The 19,648-nt window shown below is 40.9% G+C and overlaps 1 protein-coding gene across 2 annotated transcripts in view; it reads right to left on the reverse strand.

The window, feature by feature from the left end:
* Positions 1–1,474: 1,474 nt before the first annotated feature.
* Positions 1,475–19,648, reverse strand: part of adamtsl4 (ADAMTS like 4) — a 45,049-nt gene continuing 26,875 nt past the window's right edge. For both annotated transcript variants that reach the window (XM_014987179.2, XM_088013615.1), the window contains 12 exons: positions 12,772–12,911; positions 11,536–11,740; positions 10,952–11,136; positions 9,477–9,636; positions 8,774–9,019; positions 8,499–8,628; positions 7,658–7,862; positions 6,571–6,744; positions 6,309–6,488; positions 5,365–5,544; positions 4,392–4,539; positions 1,475–4,316 (listed from right to left, as the gene is read on the reverse strand). In XM_014987179.2, coding sequence (XP_014842665.2) covers positions 4,186–4,316; positions 4,392–4,539; positions 5,365–5,544; positions 6,309–6,488; positions 6,571–6,744; positions 7,658–7,862; positions 8,499–8,628; positions 8,774–9,019; positions 9,477–9,636; positions 10,952–11,136; positions 11,536–11,740; positions 12,772–12,911 — 2,084 coding nt within the window. In that variant the 3' untranslated portion in view covers positions 1,475–4,185. The remainder of the gene's footprint in view (positions 4,317–4,391; positions 4,540–5,364; positions 5,545–6,308; positions 6,489–6,570; positions 6,745–7,657; positions 7,863–8,498; positions 8,629–8,773; positions 9,020–9,476; positions 9,637–10,951; positions 11,137–11,535; positions 11,741–12,771; positions 12,912–19,648) is intronic.

Here is a 19,648-nt window from a genome sequence, read left to right on the forward strand (position 1 = left end):
ATGAACCCATCGCCCAGCAGGGCAGGGTGCTGTACGCCCGCTGAGCGCAGAGAACCGCGGCGGCTTACACCGGCAGCAGGCTGCACGCAACCAAACCTGTTAAGCCTCCCTGCATGATGAGAAACAGGAAATGACAACTCACGCAAGTCTGTGACACGAAGACAGGGGAGGAAAACGAAAAACAGCTTCTCCTTATTATTATTATTATTTTTTTTTTTTCTTTTGCCAGCGTTCAGACTGCAGGGTTTAAAACTAACCAAGAGTCCCGCAGGAGATTTATGGGAAAAATTATAAGCAGAAATTATTTGTATGCTTAAATGAATTGTAAAATCTGTGGCATGTTGAAAACAATTTATTATAATAAAAAGCTCCTTTACAAAGTTTATTTGTATTGTGACTTGATTATCAAATGAGTTATAATATCAGTCAAGGATACAAAATTATTTACATAATTAAGAGGAAAAAGAGTATTCAAAGCATTCTTACCTTGTAAGGAAAAATATAAACTTAGGACTGATTACAGACACGAAATATTTTTTTTTTTAAATCTCTTAATTAACCCATATGACCGCATAGAGTAGGCTAAAAGATCTCCTACTTTTAGGAGATCTTTGTTTGCTTCACATTTGCCAGAAAGCAACTTGACAATCCCCAGCAATGTTGGCAAAATATTGTGTTTGCACCTCTGTGTGCATTAGGTGAAGCTGCCAGACACGGTGGTGGCAGTGTGATGGTACGGAGCTACTTTGCTGCTTTCAGCAATTAATGAAAGAATTGATGCCCCTCTCTGAAGGAGCATTGACAAACTTATGCTCAGTTGCACTTGGGTTATGCAGCAGGACAACGATCCAAAAAAAAAAGAGAAGGGTTTGGAGGGGCCGGTTTTATATTTGAGATCCTGTGATATGAAATCAAATTTGCTGTTAATGCTTGAAAACCCTCCAAAGTTTCTGGATTAAATTAATTCTGCAAAGAAGAGTGGGGCAACATTTATTTTTGATTTTAAAACTAGTCTAATTTATCTGAAATATTTAAGTATAATTAAAAAAGTAAAAAACAGGAACAATTTGCAATGGGGTGAATATTTTTTACAGGAGTGTTCAAAAATTTATATCTTAAGGAATCTATTTTAAATGCTTTATTCAACAAATAAAAATAGAACAACTTTTGCATAATTAATATGCCATTTGATTTTTGTAACGTAAAGGAATTTGAGGTACAAACATTTGCAAGATAACTTTCATCAAAGCAAAATGTGTTTTTCTTGTCAACTGAGAGCAGGGAAAGAGAAACAGGAAAGTTGTTTGAAAGTTTATAGATAATATATTTTTGTACATTTAACAATTTTATTAGAATATTGAAAATAAGCAACCAGTCTTGAAATAGGAGTCATTTACAGACTCAATGGTGCCACCATTTGGACAAACGAGGTACTCCTCCTTCACGGCACAGAAATAATTGTCACAGACATCTCTTTATTTTTCTGTTATATCAGTTTTATTTAAAATGAAACTTCGACATATACATTTCCCACACTGTTTTATGATTTTGAATGATAAAAAATGTCTGTATAGCAATAAAAACATCCTGAAAATCTCTGATGTAAGCAGAAAAAAAAAATCCTACAGCTCCTTAGGACAGAAAATAAATTACATTTTCTTCAGATCATAGATAAATAACTATCATTTTTTTGTGGTTGTACATATATAAAATGTAATTTATACTACAAGGGATTAAAGGCAAGAATAACACATTGAAAGCCACAGCCGTACACACACACACACACACACACACACACACACACACACACACACACACACACACACACACACACACACACACCCAACTCAGTCATCATTGAGGCACACCATTATGTCACTTATTTATTAGTTAGATATGGGTATATGAGGAGTGCAATGGCACACCAGATAACTAACATTAAAGGGTAAATGTTTAAAAATAATTACAGACATTAAAACATATCTGACAAATATACAGATTCCTCTTGTTTGACGGGGCGTGAGTTTGTGTCACGTTGGGAGGCGTGGGAGGTAAAGGAAAGGGAAAGAAGGTCAAACAGTACTCACACTTATATACAGAGTTTGCATCTTTGATGTGCAAAATATTGAAAAGCATTTTTTTAAAAAGCATTTGATCCATATCATATAGTGAGAGTGATTACAAGACTATTGCATGAAAGAAAGCAGCTTTTTTTAGCCTCACCGAGACTCTGACTTCATCATCTTCTCCAAAGGAGGCGATGAGATGCAGAGGTTTACAGCAACAGAGTTGTAGAATATCATATCATACAGCAACTTGCAGAGTTTTGTCACATTGCAACCAAAATTTTGTGTGACAGACCAACACAGAGTGGTACATAATTGTGACATGGAGGGAATAAATTTCCTTTAGACATAAAAATCTGAAAACCTCTTTACTTTGATTCCCCTAAAACTCATTTTAGAAAACAATTCAGAAGTAATTTAATTTAAATCCAGCTGTTCTGTGAAGTAATCAGAGGTTCATTAGAGAACAATAGTGAATAAACTGCGTCATGGAGACAGGTCAAAGATAAAGCTATATGGAGATTTTTAAAGCAGGGTGAGGTCATAAAAGTATAAGCATTGGAGAAAAACTAACAGTGTACATCCTTGAATATCCCTTCCTCACTGTGAAGCACGGCGGTGGAAGGATTATGCTGTGGCCATGCATTCCTTTAACAAAAAGGTAGAAGCTGGTCAGAGATACTATTTCACAATTATGTCCTGCTTGGTCTAGCACATAAAATCCTGATAAAATGCTTTGATATTTCTGGTTGTAATGTAACGAAAAAAGTTCAGAAGGTACAAAGTTGTTACAAGGCCCTCCAGAGCTCATAGTCCCAAAAAAAAAGAAAGAAAGAAAAAAAAGAAAGTGCATTTGATGCTGTCAGAAAGAGTTTTCTGCATTATCAAAAACTAACATTACTTTATAAAGTAACTCAATAAATCTGTGTGGAGTGATTTATGTTGCAGAACACATTCTGCCCAGATGTTTTAAGAAGTTTCTTCTATTTCCTTCTCTTGTAGCTGATGTAGCTCAGACGAGGTCATTGTTTGGAAATATAAAATACAAATAAGTGGAATAAGCAAATGTTAGATAAGTCCTTTCATCAGACTTGATATGAATAATTAAAGTTTTTGACAGATCTTTAGATTTGTAAAAAAAAAAAAAAAGAAAATAAATGAACTGCAATCATCAGTCCTCACATATAGGTGGCGCCAGTGCCTGCTTTTGAAAGTCACTGGGTTCCTTTTGGAAGCAGGAAAACTCACAATTTAAGCAAAGCATGTTGAGGGGAATCGTTCTTTTTGGATTTTAGTATATGAATTATTTAGATCAGATTTTTTTCAAGCGTTTTAGACATTGCTAGAAGACAACTCAATTATTAATCAGGGAAAACGACACGATATGTCACAGAGTAAAGAACAAAAAAACACAAGAACCTGCTCTGTTATGACATCTGTGTGAATTATTCAACATATATATGGAGACTCCCATCCTTCTTTCCATTGCCTTGTATTTGGTCACTTACTGTCATGCTTACCCCACCCCTTTGGTTCGAACTGTCCAAGTACTGAATAGAAGGACACTTTAAGAAGCATTTTTTGGCAAACAGGATAACAGAGCTTCAACACGTAAAGTAAAATCCTTCTAGCTTTGCGGGAAGCAGTTTCATAGCTGCTACTCTAACAGATCTACTGCACTTATACTGCAGCACAAGATTCTGAATCCAATAACAATATCATATTTTATTTACATTTGCCATGTCGTGAATTGGGAAGGATGTTAAAAAAGGCAGAGTTAGCTGCTGAAGCGTCTATGCCCTCAGTGAGACTGTTCCACTACAACCTGACAGTCACAGAAATGAGTGTAAGTTACAGCAAGCACCAACGGTGCATCACTTACTGCAGATAGGAGTCAAGATAGCTCAGAGGAAGGAGGTCACAGTTTGTCACATGTGACTGAGTACTAGCAGAAGGAATCATCTGTTTTCACAGTGTTTTACCTGAAAAAGTCAGGAGGAAATAGCTAACTGTTGTGTGAATGCCACGTCAACTCTGGACTGTCCATTCCTGCAGACTCATCCTTCAGGGGTGATCGGTCGTCTTGACCTTTACCCCCCTCCTCCTGTGACCTGGCTGCTCAGTGCCTCTTGGCACGCAGGGCGCTCTGTGTGCAGGAGGCGCAGCACGCCATCTTGTAGTAGGAGTAGACGCACATTCTGGCTTGCACCACCATCAGGCAATTATCACGCCTGTCCCGACAGTTTTTATCTGCAAACAGAGAGGATTAGGGACAGGCTAGAGCGGATAAAGACCAGAAGACACATGACTGCATGAGTCACTCACCCGCAACTTGTGGGCCGCAGGGAATGGTGTTGCAAATCTGTTCCTGCTCAGGTTTGGTGCTGGGATCGCATGCTAGGCTGTGCTCTTTGTCTGGTGTTAGACAGCGAACCTCTCTCACCTGTAAGCCTTTCCCACAGGAACGAGAACACTGAAAACAAAAAAACCCCACACACACATGCAGAGTGAAAAATCAGATTATCAATATATGAAGAATATGAGGAAAATTGAGGTTCCTCATTCTATTACAAACCCACAAAGCAGAACATTTAACAATCAAGTTGGAGGAAAACTAACACTGCATATCAACCTGTCAACCCCGTTCTTACTGTAACACATGGTGGTGGCTGCATCATGCTGCAGGGACACATTTCTTCAGCAGGAATAGGGGAGCTGATCAAAATAACAGGGAAATGGATGGAGCTAAATACAGGACAATCCTAGAGAAAAGCTGACCTAAATACAGTTGGAGCTACAATAGAAAGGTAGAGATCAAACACTGTCACTGTGTTAGAATGGCCTAGTCAAAGTCAGTCTGCAGTCCTGAAAACAGGTGAACATTTGAGGCTAGATTGAAAAGTGATATTCAAAACGTTCTGTATCCAATCCAACTGAAACGGAGCTATTTTGCAGACAATTAAATTTTAGTTTCTTGATGTGCAAACTCCCAAAAAGTTTTCAGCATTATTTACATTTCTCTTCACAATTATGATTAACTTGTGTTGGTCTTGCAGCAGCAGCAGCAACATGAACACAGTGAAAATATGAAAAAAAAACAGGGACACAATTAGTCCCAGTCCTTTCCCTAGCCGCAGTAAAGAAGTATTTATATTCAGTCATTTTACAAGAACCGTCAACAACTAACATCTTCTCATTGTAGGTTCACATTACATCTTTCACTCCAGTGATGTCTGCATTGGCAAAGCAAAACAAAAGCATCTATAAATAAATCTAAAACATGTTTTGTGTGTCTTACCGCGCTCCATTCTGTGGTGAACCACTGAGGCCGACACTCCGCCATGCTGCACTCCTGGACAGCGGCAGGCTTCTCCAGATGTGCGCACTCAGTAGGCGGCACGACAGTAAAGTCGCTGCCCAACTTCTGAACACAAATGATTTCCCGTCGCTGGCTTCCATCCCCACATTGGACATTACACTGAAAAGAATACCTCACGTTAGTCAAATATTAAAGAGATGATAGAGTACAACTCTGTTTTCCATTAAATGTTAACAAAATCACAATTATTAATCTTTATTTCACCAGTTAACAAAATGGTGAATGCAAGCAGTTTCAATTTAAAACTTACATTCTTGTAAAATGGAAACTTAGCGTCACGAGTTTAGTTTTCAACTCTGAGAGCAGAAGGAGGCTAATTCTACAAGTTCTTTATTTGCTTGTTCAGAATCCCTTTGAGTTGCATTTTTCACAACATGAGGCACAAAATGTTTTAAGCGAGGGGAAACTCTAGACTTTCAGCATCTCTGACCAAGTGACGATACATTTTGCTGCAAAACAAACGATAAATACGTCAGGATAATCCCACTGTTTATAACAAACACACCTAAAATAAACCAGATGTTTCCTCTCTGCTTTGGCCTGGAGGATGTGAAGTTTATGAATTTTTTCCAAGGAAACTGATCATTTCGCTTTATTCCTAACATGACAGGATTTTTATTTTTATCCTTATTTGTTGCTGAATATGCATTTTATCAGATTTGTTGGGGTTCTTTTAAATATTGACATTGATTTTTGTTCTTTATAACATATATCAGCGTTCTTCAAAGTCTAAAGTGAGAAAAACTGCAGAGGATGAATATTGTGAAATATCAATGTGTTTCCCAATTATCTATGAAGCAATAATGTGTTCGGTATTACATGTTGAGATTTCAAACACAAACGTAGCGGCCCATCCGTCGTACCTCTGTCCAGGGGCTGCTGTACCACATCTTCACTGGCACACAAGGCCCCTTATTGCAGGCCTTCAGCTCCGCTGGTTTTTCGGCAACACAGTCGCCTCCTCCTCCTCCGTCTCTCACCCCTCCCCGGGTGAGACACACCACTTCTCTCTTCTGCACGCCGGGGCCGCACTGCGCTGAACACTGAGGCCACAGAGTGGGAGACAATGTTGCAGGTTGCAGCGGAGAGCGTACGTGTTCCTCCATTTCTCTGTGTGCTACTCACAGTGTTGGACCATTCAGTGAAGTACCAGTTGGTGACGCAGGGCCCCATGTTGCACTCCTCGCTTCCATCTGGGCGGAGTCGAGAGTTGCACTCGTTATCGTTCACAATGCTGCCCTGGTCGCTGACGCAGCGCACGTTGCGTGTTCTCCTTCCCATGCCGCAGTCCACAGAGCACTGGTGAAGAAATTACATTTTGAGTTTACTTGGACTGTTCCAGTGAGTCATTATGGTGCCATTCAGCTCCGTTCTATGATAAGAGCCTGCCTTGATATATGGTGCGATACCGTGACATTACGGCTGGGCGATACGGCTAAAAAATGTGTCACGATATGAACCTTTCATATCAGTCAATATCAATAACTACTGATCTGTTTTTTGTTGCAACCTTTCCTGATTTGTCCAGTCTTCACTCCACATTGTTTATTTTTAAGCAGATATGAGGCACGGTGGTGTTGTTAGTTAGCTTGTTCGTTTATTTGTACCCCCATTAGCCATTGCCATGACGATAGCTACTCTTCCTGGTGTCCACATCATAAAAAAAAACATTTATTAAAAAAACAGTTGCACACACATAATATAACATTAGTGACATGGCATATTAATTTATAAATGTACAATTATAACACATTGTGTAATAATATAATTAAATAGTACAATCATAACAGAATTATGACGCTTTATTTAATCAAATAATTAAGCAGGGCTCTTAGGTGAAACCTTGAATTAATGCTGTGCGGAAGTTGCTCAACACGTTGTTGCTAAGTAACCACAAGTTACTCAACAAATTGTTGCCAAGTAACCACAAGTTACTCAACAAGTTATTGCTAGGTAACCAAAGAGTTGATGCCACTCATTTTGTTTAGTTGGCTGTGAGAGGCTGAGCTGCTAACGTCTTTCCTCTGCCTACATCCCCCAGAATGCTGTGCGGTTCTGGATCAGAGTTCAGTAAAACTATTTAAATTCTACCAAGCGCATTATCTGTTGATTTTGATCACGTATCCATCGCGATATATGTTGTTACTGATTTACTGTGCAGCCCAACGGGTGACATTAAAATGACATTAAGGCTTTGTTTTTGTTGACCCACCGTGCTCCAGTTGGTGCTGACCTCCCAGTGGGAGCAGAGGCGGAGCTGGCAGACCTGCGTGGAGTCAGGCTGGGTGAGGTGGGCGCAGCGCTGAGGGTGGACCATGGTGGAGCGAGACCCAAAGCTCTGCCTGCACTGCAGCTGCCTCTGCTGCACACCAGGCCCACAGGACACGCTACACTCGGACCACGCGCTGGCCTCCCAGCTAACAAACACACAACACACACAGGAAGTGTCTGAAGATTGTACGTTTAACTTGGAGAAATTACAACTTTTGTATGAAGAACAATTATTTTTTACATATTTTAGTCTGCATAACTCGTGAGAAGATTGTTTCAAAAGTGTTTATCACATAAAATCACAATAAATACATTGAAGTCTGTGGTTGTGGTAAAATGTTAAATAAAATTGTGAATATTTCTGCAAAGCACTATATAGAGCAAAAGTGTCAAACTTGAGACTCGGGGGGCCAAATCTGGCCCACCATAACTATTTATGTGCCCCTCTAAATACTGCAGTCGCATAAACAGAACCAAACAGTTGTGTGCTTAAATATTATTTTAGCAATCAAATCAAAACAGTTTTGTCTGTATAGTGCCGAATTACATTAATGTGAAAAGATGTTAAATATTATTTAATTTTAAGAAATACTCGTCATATTCAGAGACAGTTGTTTATTAATATTTTTAAACAGTCTGTTAAAGGGTTCTATCAATACAATGTTTCACAACCAGCCCTTTTTAATCTTGTTGTGTCCCAAAATGAACATGAGTTTGACACACCTGACATAGAGTAACAATCTAACTCTAAGTAACATCTTAAAAATCTTAATTCGGCTTACAAAGGAGGGCAGGGTTGTGTGTTGCAGGACTCCTCCTCAGCAGCAGGTTTGGCTGCAGAGTCACAGTTCCCCTCTGTGACTTCTTCCTCTGTGTGTCGGTTCACACATATCACCACTCTGTGCTGAGAGCCTGCTCAGAGGGATAGAATAAGAATAAATCAGGATTTACTCTTAATTGCTCTCGCACTTGCATACAACAACCTGAGGAGGGAGACATTGTATGATCCAAATGATTATGAATAACCAGGCAGATGTGTGTAAGTGAGACTATCTACCTCTGCCACAAGTCGCAGAGCACTCGGTGAGGCTGCCTCTCCTCCACACAAATGGCAGCTGGGTGTCCGGCGGCAGGTCAGTCCGAGGGGGGATCCGAGCGTTTCTATTGGGCGCGGATCCCCGAGGGCGCGTCCTGTCAGGTGACCAGCGGTCAAAGGATGGCGACGAGGCCGAGGAGGACGACAAGGAGTGGAGAGAAGGATCTGACACAGGAGGAGGGTTTTCTGCCGACACCGTGAGGGAACCTGGGAGAAAAGATAAGCAAAGATAAACAAGGAATGGCAGGAAAGGCGGAGGAGAAGTTAGAAAATAGATGCACAGAGGGGAAGAAATGCGAGAGATAAAGTGCATGAGGAAAAAAGCTAAACACGCTGAAATATGTAGAATAAGAGGAAGGCGACGTGAGTCAGAGGATAATGAAATCACAGTGAGGTCAGGGTCTCATGATGGCAAACATGTTGAGCTGATAGCCTCGCATCTGGGTCAAGGGCAAACAGACACAAAAACACGCCGGGACAAGAATCCCACCCACACGGCCCACAGCCTCGCCCGTCCTAATCCAAAGAGGCATCAATCAGAGCCCACAGCGACGCTGCCTTGAGTAATTTGGAAAAAATGACTCCCTGTGATGCTCTGCTGGATTTAAACTGTGTCTCAGTCACTGAAAAGAAGAGCATATGAGTAGAAAGCAGTTCGTCTCACCGCGAAGCGGGGCCCTCACTGGCTCCCGCTCCCTCGCTCTCTCCTTGGGTGGCTCTCTGGGCGCCTCGTTCTCCGGCGGCCTCTCCTTGTCTCCGTCTTTGTTCTCCACTGGGACGTAAAACTCGTAGTCGACGCCAGGGTTGTCCTTCTGGTAAATGATCTGGATACAAGAGCAAACACGGCAAACGCAGAAACGCGTGTGTCAGCGACGCCCTGCCCAGGATTTCGCCGTGATGCCACGAACCGTGCAGCTCCACTCCAACAGTTACTTTAATTATACACTTAATCAGCAGAAACTGTAAAGCAACTTCATCTGACACATTTGGCAGCTGACTTTGATGTGAATAAATAAAGCTATTGGAATGAAACGAGCTCTGGAGTTTATTGAAATCTCTGGGTGAGGCTGTTAATATCGAGCCCTGGGCAGTGTGATGTGGTTTTAGGCTAAGCCTTAATGTAGCTGCCTGTAGGCTGTCGTAATGCTAAAACTTGGCTGTCCGGACCCTCAGCAGATGAGCATCACACAATCTTTTTAATGCTACATCTCAGGAGCAGTAGCCCCTAAATCACTTTAATTACCCCTCTTCCTCCATTTTCATTCATCTACTTCTACTATTATTTATTACCGAGCAAAAAAAAAAAAAAAAAAAAAAAGAAGCAAAACTCTGCATGCCTGGTCAAATATACTATGACTACTGTTCTGTGTGCTTATCAAAGGTTCCCTAAACTACTACACAGAAAACCCAGATCACAACAGTCAACTCCATCCTGCTGCATCCACAAACCTTCATCTGTATGTAATCTGCATCTTTTCACCTTATTGCCTTACTTACAGGGACAGTATTATGTATTTTTTTAGGAAAATAGTGCCATTTATTGCACAATCAAGTAACTGTTACCCTCAGTTGTTACAAAAATGTTATATACAAATATGACTTAAAAGAAATTTGGCTTTGTGATTTAACGCCTTGAAATTGGGTCTCTGTTTCTTTTAAAACTCCTGCTCTTTCTGAAACTCTGCCTCCATAAAATGATCTCAACAGCGCTCCTCTATTAAACATTTAAGGTTAAGAACTCTGTTCTGTTGTTAGGATGATGCTGATTAATGCCGTACGAAGGTAAAATACTGACGGCTGTTTATACCTCTGAAGAACCCCACCTCAAAAAAAAAAAAAAAAAAACATTTTGAAGGAAAACTGAACAAAAAAACACAAATTTCATTCGTAAAATATATTTTAAAAAAGTTTTGAGTATTTGATATTAAACTCCTCGTTGGGGTCATTAATTAGTTTTATCAAAACGTTGTGGTTTTGAATCCTCCTCTTCTGGATGAGATTGCTAGAATTGTTTGTCCAGGGCACGAATATCAGCAAAATTTGATTTCAAAAGCTTTCAGTCTTCTTGAGTTCCTGTCACAGCAGTGGCCTGCTCCGTGTTTATTTGCAGGGTTGAAATAAATGCCTTCCTGTGCTTACATAAAGCTGCAGCTGTGTTGTGGTGGGTCCCCGCGCCCTCAGGGACTCGCCTTTCTCTTCCTCCCCCTCCGCCTGCGCTCTGGGTTGGGTGTAGGTAAAAGTAGTCCCACCTGCCTGGTAATCTCCTGGAGCGTCAACAGCCCAGCCCCCGTTCACCACGGAAGCCCCGGTGCCGCTCCTTATTGCTGGGGGGAAAAGAAGCAGGAAACGGGCGATAGGTTCAGGAGAAAATTCACTTTTCGCATTTAGAGCCCAGTTAAGCCTGGCCAAGTCCTAGAAGCCCCTTCCTGTGTTCAAACACACTCCCAGACAAGCAAACAGGAGGCAGCAGAGACAAACATACACACACTTCACTGATTCCTTACAACTCCAGCAATACAAGCTGTACTTGGCCTAAATCTGCGAGACCACAAACTCTACGGTCTTAAACGAAGCCAGCACACACACGATCGCAGGCCAAAGCTGCACTTTGCCCGCCAACACTTCACTTATAACTGGATCTGCAGCCAGTCTGAGGGAATCAAATCTCGAGACGTACGAGTGTGAGTGTGTGTGCAGAAATGTATTTGTCTGTTAGATCTCACCCAGGTAGTTGGGGCTCGCTCGTCTCTCCGTGATGGTAATGAACGTGGCTCCCGGCGGGATGTCCACGATCTTGTGGTAGCCGAGGGGAACGGTGCCATTTGGTAGGCTTCCAGTTACCTTTCGACAGGAGCGGTCCCGCCCGCCGCACACGCCACACTTGTCGATCACAGCGCTGGAACCCAGAATGCCGTCGCAACCTTCAGTCTGGTGGAAGACAGTGGGAGAAAAAAAAAATAGTTTCAGACAAGTGACACTGAGGGAAATGCTTGTGAAAGGGGGACCTGATATGCAAAATTTTCCACTTTTGCAAACTCTCATGTGGGTCTCAGCTGCTTGTTTAAAAAAACCACAAGTTGATATTAGTGTTTTTGGAATCTAGAAAATTACCCTTTTCAAAAGCCTCAGAACTGTTAAATCACATTTGTTGGGCACTGTGCGGTTGCCTAGCAACCCCAGCCGAGCCCAGCCCTGTTACCTAGCAACCTAAGTGGAACTCCAGCATGATTGGTCGCTGGTTTTACCGCTGAATGAGTTGTAAAATGGCTAGTAAAATCTGTTTTGTTGTTAACTTACCATACAGAAACCACATGTTGTATTCTTGTTGGTTGTGCAGGAGGCTCTACTTCTGCTTTTCAAAGATGTGCGGTTGAATAATTACGCATCTGTCTGCAGCCATTTTCACATGCGAGTGTAAATGTCGAGTTGGGTGGTCAGCAGCAACTTGTTTGTATTTAAAATGACTTGAGGAACTAAAACATCTCATTCTGAAAGAAACTCAAAATAGGCAGAATGGACCAGACTAAAATAATTGAATGATTTCGTGCAAAGAAAATGCAATGGACATGTTTTCTATAGCCCATATTCCTAGTCAACCAGTTCAATCAAGTATAATAGATAACCTTTAACAAATCACATCCAATTTTAGTGTTTATTTCACTGTTAGTTGTGTAAATTGGTAATTGACGCTTGCAAGATTCCTGCCAGATGCAGAGAAGTGGACTGAGGGTGAAATCAGAGAGTGGGAGCGTAAATGAGAGAGAAGACACAGAGAAAAGAGGCCCTTGAACAGGGCTGTCTGAATCTGCATGGCAGGCTTAAATCAGCATCCAGATGTGAGACGGACATTTTTAGGACAGCCAGGTTCTGCTTTACTGCAACCACGGCGAGACAGTTGGGCATCACGTTCCGACAACTGAAAAACAATCTTCCACGCACAAACAGCTGAATTAACTCACCAGACACTGTCCCTCCACACACACATCGTTGGCACTAGTGTTGAAGCAGGGCGTGCCGTCTCTGACGCGCTCTGCCAGGCGAACGTAAAACCGGTAACCGACAGGTCTGCAGGTCAGCTCGCACTGCTTCTCCAAACCAGCTGCAACACACAAGCAGAGATATCAACACATTTTACATTCCAGGAGCTTTTTAATGTTTTGTAGTGTTATGGTCATAAGTTTGATTGTATTTGATTGGGAATTTTTAGGACCGACCAACACAAAGGGGTTCAAAATTGTTAAGTTGGAGGGAAACATAAGTGGTTTTCAAAGATTTTTAAAAATAAAAATATGAAAATGTGGTGGGCGTTTGAACCCCATTTATCCTGATACCCATGAATAAAATCGGGTGCAGTCAACTGCTATGTGAGTTAAAAAAAAAAAAATTCTGAAAAACTGAAGAGGAATTTAAAAATCGTGTTGCACTTTCCATTCATTTTGCAATTATCAACTACTTTGTGCTGATTTATCAAAAATAAATCAGAATAAATCTAATTGAAATTTGTGGATTCAAGGTTACAACATGTGGAGAAGTTCAAGAAGATCGCTGCAAAAACACAGAACGTTACCAAGTACTTTTGCTCTAGTTTCTAGCATCTTAGTACTCTTGGAGTAAAACTAAACTTTTCAGCAATATACAGGAGCTTATTTTAGGATAATAATTTCTTCATATTCTTAATAATATAAACTAGTAATAAAAAGGATTAGTTCCACTGGCAAATTGTTTTCACTTATGGGAAAAATGTCTTGTTATAAGTGAAATAATCTGTTAGTGGAACTTGAACTTGTTCTGCAATACTAAGGAATTTTCCATGTTCAAAAGCTCCTATTTCTTACTGAAAAGTTACTTGTAAGTTAGTTTTGTCTTATTTCGAGTGCGCTAAGATATGTGAACTAGAAACAAGAATAAAAATACTTGGTAAGACTTTGTGTTTTTACAGTGTGTTATTACTTTTTCTTTTTATAACAGACAATGTAGAAAAACTCCACTAGAGTCATAAACGCCTTTGACTGCAAGCCAGGAAAGTGAGTTGAACGTGTAACCTTCAGAAAACCAGATATTGATCACTGACTCCCCGTGCTGCGCAGCTCCCCAGCAGACACATACATATTCACAGGAGAGTTGTAAACATAAGGGTGGATTTATGAGTTCAGCTGAAAGCAGAAAGAGGAGGAGGCAGGAATCAAAGAACGAGAGCACAGCTCAAGGTTAGGGAGGAAATAAAAGCCCTTCAGTGACAAGAGAGAAGGTTGACCGTGAGTATGGAGGACCCCACAGGGAAAGAAGCAATGCAAGCAAATAATATGGAGATATTTTTTACGTTGTGACAGATCTGGTTCCATGTTCCCCAAAGCATTTGCCTCAAACACGTGTGATGAATGCCGCACGTCTCGTCCCAGTTTTCACAGAAGATGTGGAACTACTTCTTCAAAAAAGGACATTAAAGAACGGACAGGAGAGGGCAGCGAGTGGCTAAAGCCATGGCTGTTTTCTTTGAGGAAAGATGTCAGGGAGTGTAACGGGTGCTAAAGTCCTCATGCAGGGAGAGCAGATGTGCGTGTGGACAGAGCTGTGATTATGTTGCAAGAAATACTGCTCCAGACACAAACTCACTGCATGAGTCACGAGTCATAGATTAAGCTAGCGGTGGGAGGAAGGCGCGTCTCTGCTTCTGAGCGTGGCCTCTGACTGTTTTTGGGGTATATTTCTTGCAAACAACGACGCAAATGCAAACGCTACTCCGACGTGAGTTTGCAAAGTTCGCAAACAACCTCATTCAAAGCAGATCTGGAAACCACCTGTTGGAAAACGATTTTTACCTCAGACACATAAAATCACCTCTGTAATAAGTTTGTAATGTCTTTGACATTTGAGAGAGATTCACCGTGAAAACAGAACGTCTGCCATCTTGAATAGTCATCAGCCACAAGGAGGTTAAAGTTTCCATTTTCTTTAAAGTCGGAAGTTCAAAAGAGTTAGTTGGGAGCAAAGAGTAAAGGGCGCATACCTGACCTCGGCTTTCACCTTTTGGGTTGAAGGATCTCCATGTGCTTCCACGCAATCTCCTAACTTCTTGATATTTCTTAAATCAGCAGAAGACTTTGCAAAGGTGTAATACCAGTGTAGTACTACAGCAGCACCAAAGTGTTTTGAGACTTAAAGGAAACTTTTACTGCTTTCGTTTTTATGGGAACAGGTTGCCATGGACAGCGATCAAATCGGGTATTAGTAATAGCACATCTAAGACCTAATTTGGAGCGAGGTTAAGCAATGGAGGAATTGCTGAGATAATTTTGATGAGCTCAGGGGAAACTTTTAATGAGGACAGAGCTGATGTCACTCATTCTGTTTGAGTTAGAGGAGCAGGATGGTTACACCTAAAATTAGTTATTTGTACAGTCATGAACTTTACGCGGTTGAACTGCTGTGAAGCGGGCACAACAGAAAGTCCAGGAAGTGACATGAATGTCACCCAAAAAAGATTCGGCTGAGGGACTGGTTTGCCACCAGTGCAGAGCTTGACCAAAACTGGCAGCGGGGCATTTGTGACCGTTTCCGCACAGACAGTGAGGCCAAGACCTCTTGGGTGGCAAAGAATAAACTCTTTTCCAAATAAAACACAAAAGAGAGACAGAAATGGTACACAAAATACCAGGATTGGACTGCAGAGTCTAGAATATGGTAAAGTTGTTTTCTCTGAAGATGCCCCCTTAAGTCATCTGGAAAAACATTCCTCCGGTGAAGAAAAGATTAATGCCTCTGTGAGTTATGCTGACAGTGAAGCATCCTGTTGCAATTCGCATGTAGGGTTGAGCATGAAGATGAAAGATGGAGTGATGTTATCTTTCGACGAGTCCAGTCACTTATCCAAAACAACAACATGATTCATTAGGCAAAGGAAAAGCAAAGCTTTAGCAGAATCCAGAACAAATCCTTCAAGAGATGTCCTTACAATCTTACACTAAATGATGAAGCAACATGTGCTTAAAATGAGCCCAGTCGAGCTGTTACAACCTTAAATTCTTTTACATTGTTTAAATATGTCTTAAGAAGAATAAAACACATTTTAAGACACAGGCTGTTTTTCAACCCAGCCCTAAAAGTGCCCTGCCTGTTTTATAGGTTTTTCCTGCTTTAGCACACCTGATTCAGAAGAATGCAATTCTGCAAAAATCCTGTTAATCAGTTATCGACTGAGATGAGGTGCGCTGAAGCAGGGAAACATCTAAAGCATTCAGGGCGGTGTGCCTTAAGGACCCGGGTTGGAAAACAATCGCTTTACCTCACAAACCAACCAGTTTAGCAGGAATGAGAAAACATTTGTGCACAACTAGAGCCATGAATAGGGATAGAAATGCTTAAACAGCTAGCAGGGGTAAGTCAAACAAGATTTCACTAATGTATTCAGTATTTTATTGTTTTATTTCTTTGCAAAAAAAAAAAAAAAAAAAAAAAAACACACCAAGCATTACTAAACAAGCTCTGAACGGTTTTTCAGAAAAAAAATCTATTGGCATAAAGACGAGTCCTGCCGCGAGTCATTACCAGAAAACACAAAAGTTACGACCCACAGCTCAGATGAAACCTTGACTTGAAGCTGGATCAACAGTTTTTCCAGCCTCAAACCTATTAACTTCATTAAGAAGTGTGTTTAGACTGAGTGGAAGTGGGAAGGAGTTCATGCACAGAGGGCAATGTACCTGGATCGGATGTTCATAATCACACAGCTTCGTAAAAAAAAAAACACGGGCTGTAGCAGGACCATCAGATAGCTTGTAAACACGCTCTGAGAAGGAAGTGTTGATTCAGGACATGTAAACATTTCCCTTAAGACGTTTAAACAGTGCAGTGACAGGATTACGAGCGAAACGATTCAAATGTACAACCGGGGCCGGAATGACAACAATTTCATACCGAAATATAAACAAAAAATAAAATCTCAAACCCCCTGGAATGCCAGGTCCAAAGTATAGTCAGTGTCAGTAAATAGATGAAATTCAGAAATCGAGTTGCACTCACAAACACACACATTTATCAGTAGGCAATAGATAAACACATGGCAGGAAGAAGCTGGAATCTAACCTTCAGCCAAAGATTATGTCTCAACTACTGACCTAAGAATTAGACACTTGTCGTATTCTAGTCTTTTAAGGTGGTCTGGTACATGACAAATAACAGAAAATAAAAAAGCTCACATTTTGTGGTAAGTAGAATTTTGAATAATTAATTATCCAGCTCAGGTTTTAAATTCTGAACTGGACATGACGAAGTGAAGGATGGTTTCGTCTTTCTGACACCACATCTCTCCTAGACTCTCACATCTTGAGACATGATTAAAACAAATCAAACGCTGACGTCATGACGGATATCGTTAGAGACACCGCCGCTGCTCTCGTTCATTTACAGGAGATGTTTTTATTCTGATCGTTACCCGAATGAAATTTTGACTTTGCAAACAGATACAAATGGCTTCGTATCCTCTGAAGTACTGAAAAGACACAGGAAAGAGAGATAGTTGGTGCTTGTTTCCTCCATCCATCTGTAATAGTTTTAGACCTTTAAACCCGAAGCTGCTGCAAAATGAGGAAGGTTGTCTCTCACAATCTCCATCTCTTCAAATCATGCTTAACCAAATCTCAACTTCTGTTCTCATTTAATTTTTTCCCCCCTCAAGCTTCATCTGTAACTCGCCTCGTCTTCCCTCGCTTCCTCTGATTTTCCACCATCCCTCTGTCCCTCTCTCAGCTTAGTGTGCAGAAGGGGAAGTATATGTTGTCTAAATATGCTTCCCCACTATCAGTCCATCTAAACAAACTCCAGCAGAAAAAGAGAAAGAGTGAGGCAGCTGGACAGGAAGAGAGAAGGATGAGTGTCCAGAGATGGGACAGGGACTGGAAAAAGAGGTGATGTCAAAGTAAAACAGCACCTGGGCAAGCAGCGGTGACAAAACGCCTAAAGGATGAGGGAGTATCAATCAGGGACATCATTTCTAAGTAGACTTGGTGCATTAATGCAAAGATCCAGCCAGCACCAACTATAAAACACTCAATCTACCTCCTCAGACTGACGACGGGAGGCTCGATGTGAAAGGTTTGGGCTCGGGCCAGCCTTCATAAGCTAAACAGTGCAACACGGTTTACCTTGGAGACAGTAAGAAAATCATTCCATGCTCAAATCCAGTGACGCTGCCAGTTCTTTATCCAGTAGATCCAGTAAACATACTTGATGGCTTGTTTTATTCAAAGACTCCCATAGTAATACAGTACAAAAAAACGCCTCAGTATTAGAGCTTGCCATCTTCCCAACTGCTGCTCAGTCATCTTTTCGTTCCAGCAGGCTTTAAAGGGACAATGCAGGTTTTTGAAGGGGGTTCTGTGGAGTAGTTACCAGTAGTTAGTACCTTATCTGCCATATACAGATGTTTTCCTCAAAGACTTTAGCAGGTAGACATTTTCACTCAAGAAGATGAATAATTTTAACCACATGAAGCAACTCTAACTCATATGATCTGCAGTTATTATTGATTAGCATATTGTGTTTGAAATGGCTCACACCAACATGAAACGTTTGAGATTAAGTGGTTTTACAGGCGCTAATCAGTCTGACTAACTGTTAGCTTTCCTTTGGTAAGACATTGTTTTTATCACTTAAAGAAAACGTCTGTCTGCGGAAAGTAAGATACTGACAACTCATGACTATCCACAGTACCCAGGTTCAAGAAATAAATGGTTAGCCTAGTAGCATAATTATCTAAAGAGGACTTAGAGAATTATGCTACATTTTGTTTTGTCAGATGTTGCTTTTCAATGTGCTCAGTTAATCATATTGAACTGATTTAAGATCTAATTTAAATTTTAACCGTTCGTTTCCCTTTCTACACTCAGATAAACAGTTGATATCTCAAAGTTAATTGGTTTAACAAGCAAAACAATTTTTATAGCAAAATTTGGTCATTGACAGAAAATGAGTAAAAAAAAAGGAGCCAAAGTTTTTTTTTTTTTAAGTCAAGTTCTGAATCAAGACTATTTTAAGGGAACTCAAGGTCTGACAAAACAAAACTTAAAAAATGAGGGGCACCGTTACACCTTCATTCAGTATTTAATAAGGGAAAAGAGTAATTTGTTCAACAAAACTGACAATAAAAGTTGGTTTTGGATCAGAGTGATGTTCTTACAGCATTTATTGTCAGACTGTTGAAATAGTGCAGGGAATAAAAAAGATTTATTTATTCTCATTGCGCCACCAGATCATTGCCAGATTACTTGCTATTTATTACAATCATGCATTTGCCATGACCAGCTTTACACAGAGCATCAAACACTCGTTCTGCCAAAACGGCTCTGACAACCAGTGACACGGATCTCTGTGCCAAAAACTTCTGGCACCAAGCTACCGGGCGTTGATGCTTTCCATTGTCATTCCTGCTCGCCTGAGGAAATATCTGCCTTTAAAGTCTAAATCTTCCACTCTTCCTGGACAAAAACCTAAAGTAACATCTGGCCTTTGTTTAAAATGGGAAATAGTACAATCTGCATTCAGTCCTGCGTCAAATGACTCTGCAGTAGCCGGGGGCATTCATCAGCTGGAGTTCAGCTCGCAAACCATATAGGCACCAGGATGACAATACAAAACCTGGAATGTAGAATATGTGAATCATTCGGCTTATTTTAATGCTAAAAGAACAAACAGCCACACATCTGGTAAAATGCTAACTTTGTTAGTGTGAGGAACAGGTAGCGTAGAGAGGGGTTTATTGCTGCTTTTTTTCCACGAAAACAGTTTCGTTGTGCAGCCTGGAATGAGACTGGGGGGAGCCATGAGCCTGATATGCAGCAG

The sequence above is a fragment of the Poecilia mexicana genome, unplaced genomic scaffold (genome assembly GCF_051168715.1).
Source record: "Poecilia mexicana isolate PSO_F unplaced genomic scaffold, ASM5116871v1 scaffold_16, whole genome shotgun sequence".
NCBI lineage: Eukaryota > Metazoa > Chordata > Actinopteri > Cyprinodontiformes > Poeciliidae > Poecilia > Poecilia mexicana.